This window comes from Impatiens glandulifera, chromosome 8, assembly GCF_907164915.1.
Source record: "Impatiens glandulifera chromosome 8, dImpGla2.1, whole genome shotgun sequence".
In the NCBI taxonomy this organism is placed as follows: domain Eukaryota; kingdom Viridiplantae; phylum Streptophyta; class Magnoliopsida; order Ericales; family Balsaminaceae; genus Impatiens; species Impatiens glandulifera.
Window position 1 is genome coordinate 22363350 of NC_061869.1, and position 11467 is coordinate 22374816.

The 11467-nt window shown below is 30.9% G+C and overlaps 1 protein-coding gene and 1 pseudogene across 1 annotated transcript; both read right to left on the reverse strand.

The window, feature by feature from the left end:
* Window positions 1–1432: 1432 nt before the first annotated feature.
* LOC124913176 (G-type lectin S-receptor-like serine/threonine-protein kinase At1g67520) lies at window positions 1433–2583 on the reverse strand. The gene is made up of 3 exons (XM_047453784.1): window positions 2382–2583; window positions 2088–2296; window positions 1433–1744 (listed from the first exon to the last, which is right to left on the reverse strand). Exons 1-3 carry the CDS (start codon window positions 2581–2583, stop codon window positions 1433–1435), a joined length of 723 nt encoding a protein of 240 aa, XP_047309740.1.
* A 3328-nt stretch (window positions 2584–5911) lies between these two features.
* LOC124913177 lies at window positions 5912–6906 on the reverse strand (annotated as a pseudogene).
* Window positions 6907–11467: the final 4561 nt, after the last annotated feature.

Consider the following 11467-nt stretch of genomic DNA (forward strand, 5'->3'; position numbering starts at 1 on the left):
AAATGGATTAAAATCCTCATAATTATTTCTAGAAGCATCATCTGAATCATGACCATCAACATCATGTTCACGATGTTCTCCACGCGCAAGGCATTGCTCGAGTTGCTGCAGTTGTCTCCTTAAATCTTCTAAATCAATATCACGAAGGTCTCTTTGACGAGGTTTAGGATCATCATCATTTGGTCCTCTTCTTCTCCGACCAGCCATTGTAAACCAAAGCTCTTATACCACTTTGACACTGAGAAATTAGAGAAATATGAAGTAACACAACAAGTCACTCGACACTCGACACTCTTCACTCTAGGAATCCATCAAAAGAGTTTAGAGCAAGATAAACAGAAGATAAACTTCTAAACAAGCTTAAGAGCTCAAAGTAATTATTATTAAAAAATGAGTTATCTTTCACGATTACAAAAAGGCCTATAAATAGGCAAAACTAAGAAGTTGGAACAACTCTCCAAAAAAACGTAAATAAACTTTAATGCTAGGTAATTGGAACAACTCTCCAAAAAGAAGTAAATAAACTTTAATACTAGATAATTAAATATTATGATGGTTGATCTCCAAAAGTGACTATTTAAATTCCACCACACTTTATTAATTCGATCCTATCTCTTTGGCTTCTAGAGGTTTCCAAATTCCAACATCAGTATATATACAAATGCAGATATATTTGAAAATGTTAATGCAAACTAATCGTAGTAATATATATATTAAAAAAGTTAATAAAGAAATTATTGCAAAAACTTGGGGCTTTCAATAAAAATATTAATGCAAATATTTGTTGGAAAATTATACCAACCATGGTTAGTATAAGTTTAACCGAATAAGAGATTTCTGCAACATATTTAGTGTTAGTGCTAATAGCTAGTATGAGAAACACTATTGTACTTGTTATTGCAAATTTACAAATACCCGATTTGTATTTTTTTTTTGTATACTTGCAGATTTTGTTGTGAACCTCTCAAATAATACTAAAATAATGGCTAAATTCATTTTTCAACGCAGAGAATGTTATTTTGTACTTGTTACAAATCGATAGTTTCTTTTAATGATACGTCACTATTGGTGAAAATTGAAGAAACGGAACAATCATTCGAGCAATTCGGACCACATTCATAAATAGTAGTTTTTGATAAGTTTATTCGCCTATTTGAAAGCATTACGACGAGATATAATTGTTATTGGTGTTATTTTCTGTACCATTAAAGCAATACAGACTGGATGACTAAGTTGTTATTGTTAAAATTCAACATTGTAGCATTACACCTGAACAATCTCATCCTATGATTTAATTTATTTTTTATTATGTTGAAACATTCCTTTGAAGAAAATATACATGCAACATTGGCTTTAATATTGAGAGATATAATACAAATATGTCATATATATAACTACAAATGAATGAACTTGATTCATAAAAAACAATGTTTCATCTTGCAACAATCTCTGTGATGGTAAAATCATTGGATGATATTTGGGTTCCTTGATTCAATAAACAACTTTCCGGGGTCACATAATCTCTTTTTATGGAAAAAGCGAGTGTTTTTGGAGTTTTGATAGCAACGGTTTCATTTCTAAGCATAGATGAAATTTCAAGCATAGATGGTCTATCGCTCGCACATTCTTGAACGCACAAGAGAGCCACTTGCAAGAACTTTGTCAGTTTATACGTCGAAGTAGTATCATCTAATGTTGTATCCATGAACTCTCTACCTCTATCTTCTCTCCATAGCTCGTATGCCTGAAATCAGTTGAAATTGTTTGATATTATAACCTTTATCCAGTTTATTGATGATGTTATAAGTTTGAAATAGCTTACATATTCTAGAAAACTGAGACTCTCGTCGGCTCCATATAAGAAATTATTTGATTTGCCACTTATGATTTGCAAGATTAAAACCCCAAAACCATATACATCCGATTAATTAGTTGAATAAATACCATGACTTATGTATTCTGGAGGAATGTATCCACTGAAAATTATGACAAATGAAAATTAATTACGCATTAAATCATAAAAATAAATATGAGTAGAAAATGGATAGTTTTACTTACTAAGTTCCAACAACATTATTTGTTATTGCCTCAAACTCATTTTCTTTGAAAATTCTAGCCATCCCAAAATCCGATATCTTCGGTTTCATTTGATTGTCGAGCAAAATATTGCTTGCTTTGATATCTCTATGAATTACGGTCATTCTTGAGTATTCTTGAAGGTACAACAATCCTTGAGTGATTCCTTCAATTATTTGAACACGTACTTCCCAATTTAGTAGCAATCGTCTTCTCGAATCTATACGTAAATCAACTATATAATAAGATATAAAAACTCTTTGAAACGTGAAATATTGCTTTTCATTTTTATTACTAATACTCACCAAATAAGTAATGATCTAAACTTTTATTTGGCATAAATTCATATATTAGCATCTTCTCTTCCTTCTCTAGGCAAAAACCCAGAACCTTTACTAAGTTGACATGTTGTAACTTAGCTGTAAATATGACCTCATTCTTGAATTCTTCAAAGCCTTGTAATGAACTCTTTGAAAGCCTTTTGACCGCAATTTCATGCCCACTCATTAATTTACCCTAGAATTACTTACAAATATGTTAAAACACCACATAATGTTATGCATAGAACTATATTTAATATCAATATATTTAGCCAAATGAGGCATATATAGTATTAGGAAGAGTCTACATCTTTACATCTTTTAATGGATTTTATGAGTTCTGAAAAATAATAATTCTAATAAGAAAAACAATTTCTTTCATAGATATTCCCTTCATTTCATTTTATAAATTTTCCCATTAGGGTGGTATGATACTATTTTTAGACCAAAATAAAATAAGTGATGGGCTTATTATAAATCAGTAAAAGAAATTATTATTTGTAATATCGTTAATTGATATTGGAGTTGATATTTGAAAGAATTTTCATTTTTTGCAGAACCCATTTTGGGTCCTACGTAAAATTATAAATGATGTGAAGCTCGTGACTAGAGAAATTGCAAGCCTAATAATCAGTGTAGCCTCTTCAATCATATTCCTCTGTGTCTAGACTAAGTGTGGAAGAGCTTGAGAAAGTGAGGAAAAAATTTATATATGGAAGATAAAAAATTGAGGATAATGTGACATGGTTAAGAAAATCTAACAAAGGCAGCAAATTAAGAAGCCATTGCTAGTATGCAAAGGAATTGACTCTTATCCTCAAATTCGACTAGCGATATTTTCGATCAAATATTGTTGAGCAAAGATGACTATTGTGAGGGGTTTGCAAGAGTGGTCGAGAAGATTGTAATCGACCAAGAACTTCAAGGCGAAATGAACTATGCGAGTAGGAGAGAGTGTCCAAAACTAATAAAGAAAGGGTATTTAGAAAAATGTCGACCTTGGTTATTATGAGATTCTAGACCTCATAAAGACTCTATAAAGGAGGAACAAGATAATGAAAAACGGTACCCTGGCATTTAGTTTGGGCTTTGCCCTAATGATGAGACCTAGAGCCTAAAATGTGGAAGTTTGGGACATGTATTGCTTAGATATCTTGAGCCGAAAAGTTGTGAACTTGGGTAATTGATCACGTCGTAATATTAGGGAGCTTATGTGGAGTTTGTCTAGAATGAAATTAAGTGCATTGTGAAGAGCGATATAGATTAAAAAAGTGTACGCTGGATGAGAATTCTATAAAATTCGCAGCGACATTAACTATGCCCATAAAATGGCTGAAAGACGACCTTACAAAGAAGACAACGCAAAATTTTATAGACTACCCCGTATTCTTTGAGATTTGTTGGATATTCATGATTGAATGTGATGCTTCAAGTTTTACTTCCATATGTCCTTCTGTGATTACTCTTTTCATGGTTAATTTGTTGAGTTTGAGTACCGTTGTCGATGTCCATCAAACCAATCTCATTACTTGATATATCTATATATCTTTCATCTTCTTCTGAAAATCCAACAAACAATAAGATCACTTTATAAGAAAAGCAGAATTTCTAATATCAAAGTTTGTATAAATTATATGGTAAGTAGTTATGAATAAGACAAGGTATTATAAGTTGGATGAGGTATATATATGTTGTTACTATTAAATTATAAGAAACGGTATAAAATATATATATATATAGTTTAAAATTTGTGTTTGGTAAATATTAAAAGAGGTAGTATAAAAAGAAAAAAAAAAAAAAATTTTAATTAATTAAAGTGAAATATGAATTTAAAATTATTTTTATATAATGAATACTTAATTAATATTATTCTCTTAATTTATTTATTATTAAAACTTATATTACTATTATTATTTAATTTTTTAATTATTATATTTAAAAACTAAAGTAATTCTAATTTAAATTTAAACAGTTAATTATATTTATTTAATTTAAATATTATTAATAATTGTAATAAAATAAAAATAATATACATTATAAATAGTATTATTTATAATCTAGGCAAAGCATAAATAATAATAATAATTGATTGAATTATCATTATAAATATATATATATATATATATATATTAATTATAAAATTGGCTGGACTATTTAAAAAAACAAATATACTATAAAATTATTATATATAATAATAATAATAATAATATAAAATATATTTAATATATTATATAATAATAAGTTTTATATAATAATATTAATAAAATATATAATGATAAATTAAAAATTAAATAGTATAAGAAAAGTTTAATATAGACTGTTTTAATTTTATACTAAATATGAAAGGTAAATTATAAGTAAAACCTAATAAATATGATATTAAAACTACTTTGTTGATATAGTTTCTATTATAATAACAGTGCTATATAGTTTTTAGCATATTAAATTTTATCATAAGGTAGTGGGTTCGGATCTTAATATCTTATAATTTAAAAAATTAAATAAATAAATATAAACAAATTACCTTTAGACATTTGACATCTTTTCTTGTAGTAGAACCAACCAAGAAATCCAACAAGAAGAATGGTCGTAGTTATTGTGGGTAGTATAATCATTAATACATTATTAATCCTATCACGCGGTTTCTTCCGTTGACTCTCATCTTCTACATTCACACATGATATTGCAAATGAATTTAATCTAAATTTTGTAAAGAGTAAAAATAAAAATAATTTTTACATGCTTTATTAATTTATTACTTTTATTGCTTCCAACAAATAATAACTAACTTGAACACAATAGTTGTTTTTTCATTTTATTTAACATTTATTTTTTGGAATCTACATTATAGTTTAATAAATAAGGATATCATAGAAAAAGAAAAAGAGGTTTGATCGATTTATTTTGATAAATGGTGAAAAATTCCTTATAAATAATATTCAAAAAAATAATATATGTAATTATTCATTTTAAATATTTGATGATGGATCAGTGATGTGCGACAATAATAAGACTTAAATAATATAATCTAATATTTATTTCATTAATCTGTTATTAAAATATAAAAAAAATACTTTTATTTATTAGATTTAATATATTATACAATATGAATATTTTAGTTATATATAGCTTACATATATAATCACTTATCATAAAATAATATATCTTTTAAACTAAAGAATCACAATTTGTTTAAAATGTCGACCCTAAATCAAAAACTTAATTGATTTAGATTTGAAAAGATTTAAACTATTTCAATTAAATATGTTTGTCAACTGTCAAATTATATATATTTAAAAATAATTGAAAGGGGAAGATTTAATTACGCTAATAATTTTATAGATATGTTTTGTTTTATTTTACCGGTTGTATTTTGTGTGTGGCTATGATGATCTTACTTTTAATTATAATGATTTTAATCAGAATTGAACCTGAAATTTTTTAATTCTTCAATAATATTCCTTCCCCGATACAGTTAGTTCAGGTAGCATCGAATTAACCCCTAATACTAACATATCAAAACAAACAAGGCCCAAGATTACATCCCAGCTGCTCGAGAAAGGGTCCAGTCAGCATCTTCATAATCAATCTGTGCAGCATAATATCCCATTAAGCCTCTCACTTTTGCATAGTTAACTTTAGCCCGGACAGCTTCCACGTCATCATAGCCTATCCATGTTGACCCTATAGCGACGTAATTCATAACATAAGTTGAATTGTAAACTTTAATGACTTTTTGTTGCTCATTTGACCTAACATACTCCTTCACATCCTTGTAGCTTATCCAACCACTATCTCCAATACCCCTTCCATTAGCCGGCCCATTAACCGGAGCTCCTATCCCATTAATCTCCTCATTCTTCAATTTCCAAGCGTAACCATGATAAGGAATGCCGAGGACTATTCGGTTTGCAGTCAATCCCAAGTTGATCCAACTTCTTATCCCTTGATCTGCACTCATGCCATTCGGATTAGGATTGTAGAGTGATGCATGAACTTCGCATTGTTCGGGAAATATGTATCTGATAACGATGGCAACAGATGGACCCAATCCACACCATTCATGATCGAGTCAATGCTATATGTTAGGTAGTTGAGGAGGTATGGTGAATGTCTAACATGTAGGGTTAAGATCAGGTTAGTCTGGTTGGGAACCCTAGCCTCATCTATGATGGCTGTTCACCACTCGTATAGGAGACTAACCAAGTTGGTTACATTGGAATCCTCACCGGGTGGGGACAAAAGGTAATCGAGACCCTCGAAGCCATACAATCTTGCAAGTTTTATTGATGATTGAATAAAGGATGCACGATATGTGATATTATCCATCATTGAAAAGTATAGGGAAAAGTTGGAATTCCATCCACCGATGGACATTAGGGTTACAAGTTTTGGATTCTTTTTTTTTTACGATGCTCGAGAAGTTAGAGAAGAATTCTTCCTCTTTAGGAGAAATAAATATTTGGTACATTGAATTAGTGTTGAGAATTTGGGCAAAGCCACATGACATGTGAGTGAAGAGAATTGAGTTTATGTCATTTAGGAAACTAACCGGCTTATCTGTATTGACCTCATAAATTCCGCCGCGGATCAAATTTTGTTTCGCTCTTGAGAATTGTAGTCTTGATGACGATAGTATTAATAAGAATGAAAAGATTAAAGCAGAGTTTGTATTATCCATTGAAGAACTATAGAAAATTGGAAACTGATATTTCTTGCCATTCAATACTATACTAGGGTTGGAATATATAATGGTGCATAATAATTAAGTAATCAAATAATAAAATATTAACTTATTCTCAGTGGAAGCTTCCTTCATTTAATTAATGCGTGGAAATAGTCATGAAATTGACAATTTTGTTATTGAACTGTATACCTAAACTAGTGCTTGTCCTTTTTAAGTAAAATGTTTTATTTTGTAATATTCATTTTGTGTTTTAATTTTTGTTTGAAGTGAAATATTCAAAAAGATCAAATTATTTCATAGATTCATGACTTTTGTAAAGATTTTAAAGAAGTAGCAAAAATCTAATACAGTAGTTCAGTACATGCAAGTATAAAAGAAGTAAATAGGGACATAGTAGCTATATATGGTTGAAGAATTTGTAGCTACAGGACAAAAATGAAAATAATATTAACATAGGGAGGGAAATAGCGACAGGAAAAATTGTCGTCACTCGCCATCGCTCAAAGGCTTTTAAAGTTATTGGGAAATTGGAACGTAATTAGCGATGTTTTAATTATCCATCATAATTGAATTTTAGAAAACATAAACTTAAGTTTGAAAACGTTAAGTATTTTCGAACTATATAATTTTTATCGATTATAAAATAGTAATATATACCTGAACTCATAGCTTTGCGGATATTTATGTATCAGTCTGTCTTTCTTCCATTATTAGAAGTTTTAATAAGTTTTTACTTACTATTTTATATAGTAAAACAAACACCATCCATTAAAATGTTTGTGAGCCATTAACTAAAATGTCCACAATATTAATATTCCATGATTTATCTTATGACATATTAAACACTTAATGAGATATAGACTTACATTCTCCTGCTTATCATAATATAACCATAATGTGCACATAATATAAGTTAAATTCATAATCATATGGTAACATCATAATATCATAATTAAGCAAAGAAACTAATACGAATCATAGCGGTTATATGTCAATTTATCGACATAGTCCCTTCCATTATCACGTACCAACTTCACATAATCAGACCTATCATGAAAGTGTATATAAAGTCCAACAATGTCTTTGTCAAAGACAAGAAATCCTATTATTTCACTTAATTCATTATATATATATATATATAATATTATTTATGACATTTATATCAAAAATAACAAACCATGATCTCAAAGTGTTAAACTCATCATAATTAAACATATACTACATCATAAGAGGTATCTCGTAATCCCCATACTTTCGACAGGTTCATTATATGTCTTGGGGTTCAATCCTTTTGTCAAAGGACCTCCCATCATTAGTTTGGTGCTTATATGTTCGATTAACACTCTTTATTTTTTAACTTCTTCTTTAACGACAAGATACTTTAATTCCATATGTTTAACACCTGTAGAATACTTGTTGTTTTTAGAAAAGAAGACTGCAGCAGAATTATCACAATAAATTTTCAGTGACATGGAGATAGTGTCGACAAGTCCAAGCCCTGAAATAATGTTATGCAGCCATAAAACATGAAGTGTGGCCTCAAAGCACGTCACAAATGCAGCTTCCATAGTGAATGCAACAATGACAGACTGCTTCATACTTTTCCATGAGATAATTACTTCAACTAACATGAACAAATAACCAAATGTGGATTTTCTCGTATCAACACATCCGACAAAATCTGAATATGAGTATCCAATAACCTCGAGATGATTACACCTCTTATAAATGATCATATAGTCTCTTGTTCCTTGAAGAGACCTTAACACTTTCTGTGCAGCTTTGCAATGATCTATTCCTGGATTACTTTGATATCTAGCTATCATTCCAACAACGAAGTTGATGTTTGGTCTAATACAAGTCTGAGTATACATGAAGCTTCCAACTATAGTTGCGAATACGTTCCATTTTAGTACATTTCAATTTATTTTTGGACATTGATTGAGACTAAATTTATCTACTTTCTAAATTTGAACAACACATGTATTGAATTTTTCCATCTTCAATCTCTCTAAAACATTATTAATATATGTTTTCTGAGACAATCTCAACAATCCATGTGATGTATCACGGAATATTTCTATTCCAATCACATAGGATGCCTTATTCATATATTTCATTTCAAAGTTTTTTAAAGATAAAATATTTGTCTTGATACAACAAACCAAAATAATTAGTTGTAAGCAAGATATCATTAACATATAGAGTCAATATTATAAACTTTCTCCCATTAATCTTTTGGTATATACATTGATCAATGATGTTTTTCTTAAACCCAAAAGATGTAATGGCTCCTTCAGGAATGGAAGCGAAATAAAGTCGATCATCGAGAGCGAATATACCTTTATTAGAGGAAAAAGATTCAAGTTTTACAAGTGGAGCGAGGAACTTAATACTAATCATAGACCACCTAAACTTGAATAAATATGGGTGAATCTCAAGAATATTCTACCACACCTATGCAACCCAATGGGCCTGGCCTATATTTCAAGCATTATAGGCAAACCACTTATGTTTGACCCAGCAATGGAAGACTACGAGCGTGCATCTGTGGCCAGAGTTAGTGTATAAATCCATCCAAGTAGCTCTCTTCCAAACAAGCTTAAACTTAAAAGATAGACTGAGAAATTTATTTGACATTGGAGTAAATACGAATGAAAACCAAATCGATGTATATGGTGTATCACTTTCACACACGCTACGAATAAATATCCAGTCAATAATAATCTAAAATCGAATGCCAATAACAACGCTCAGGAAGGCGGTATCAATGACTCTAACTAGGCTCATGTTGAGAGAAATGTGAAAAAGTCTGAACTTAACAACAATGAACGCATTGTTAATGATAGGATTGGCAACAAAAAGTAAGAACAGATAAGGGTAAAGAAGAAGATAGGAAAAAGAATGAAGTGGGTAAGGGTACAAGTTGGCTCTACTAACGCCGTTCCTATCGGTCATGTTCAGGGCACCGCTCATACGGATTCTATTTTCTCAAGAATAGGTCCTGTTAAAAACGTCGGTCCTAGTCAGGGTATCGGTCTTGATAAAGATGGACATAGCCACACCGGTCCTAGAGCTTCTCATAATGCTACCGTACCTAGACATATTGACCATGTTAAGCCTGGTCCTAGACTTGCTGATCCTGATACTATTCAAGCTACCAGACTTGCTACTACCGGTCATGATGAAAAAGGTGCAACCATTGCTGGTCCCGAATATATTGGTCCTGATACTAGCACAAGTCCTATTATTGTGGATGATACTATTGTTGGTCCTAACTCTACTGGTCCCAATACTGATCAAAGAACTGGTCTTGATGCAACTATAGGTCCTAGTTCTAAAGTTTCTGTAATTCATAGATCTATAGGACGGGGAATACTTGGACCATATGAAACAAGCAAAATTGGGTCTGATGGCACTCCAATAGGTCGTGAGTCCAATCTTCACAATTCTAGGAATGCAAGTAGGAACTGAAAGAGCAATGTCATCAGAATTCGAAATAACCCGATCCATGGGCTTAGAGCCACCTTTCGAGATAATGAATAGGAGAATCCTAGACAAAAAAACATTGAAAAACTAACAAGCAATAAGGAAGCTCTTGAGAATGCACTAGAAAATCTTGGGTTTTGTGAAATCAAAAGATCAAGTGCAGAAGAAGACATATTGGTCTTAAATAAGGCAGTGAGCCTTGGTTTTGAAGTAGTGCAAATTAAAATCGATAATATACATGAATCCAGTAGTGAAGAGGTCCAAAGTCAGAAAAGACCTACTAAAGAAGAACAAACTAAAAATCGAAGACAATGTAGAAAGATCCTGGATCTAGAAGCCACTAACTCTATGACGGGAGAAGATGAGATATATGTGAGGCAACCCCCACTCAATGACAATAATATTCCATGTAATCAAGCTGTAGCCATTGAGGATAGCGAGGAAAGTGATGCTTACGATTTCTTTAATGAAGAGGTTCAGGATAGTCTAGAAAGTCAGGAACCCAACACTTATATCCATTCATGAATTTAGTGGCATGGAACATAAGGGGACTCAATGACCCTCTGAAATGAAAAGAAATAAGGAGGATCATTGAGAACCAGAAGATCACTATTATGGGTATTCTTGACAAAATTCAAAAGCCGAAACGTTGAGAAGGTTAGCAAGCTGTGTATTGATAGTAGCTGGGAAATCATTCACAACTCAAATGACAAAACAGGCAGAATCTGGATTATCTAGGATAACAAAGTTGCTGAGGTCAGGGCTCTATTTTCGAATGATCAAGCAATCCTGGTGGAGGTCAAAGACAGAATCATAGGAATCGTGTTTAATCTTACTATTGTATATGGTAGAAACTAAAGCCTTAAAAAAAGACTCCTTTGGAATTGTCTTAGAA

Coding starts and splice junctions, on each gene's coding strand:
- LOC124913176 (XM_047453784.1), bottom strand. CDS start 2,583: ATGAGTGGGCATGAAATTGCGGTCAAAAGGCTTTCAAAGAGTTCATTA. Junction 2,297..2,381: donor TTTAGATCATTACTTATTTG/GTGAGTATTAGT, acceptor ATTTACGTATAG/ATTCGAGAAGACGATTGCTA. Junction 1,745..2,087: donor TCAAAGAAAATGAGTTTGAG/GCAATAACAAAT, acceptor AACTGATTTCAG/GCATACGAGCTATGGAGAGA.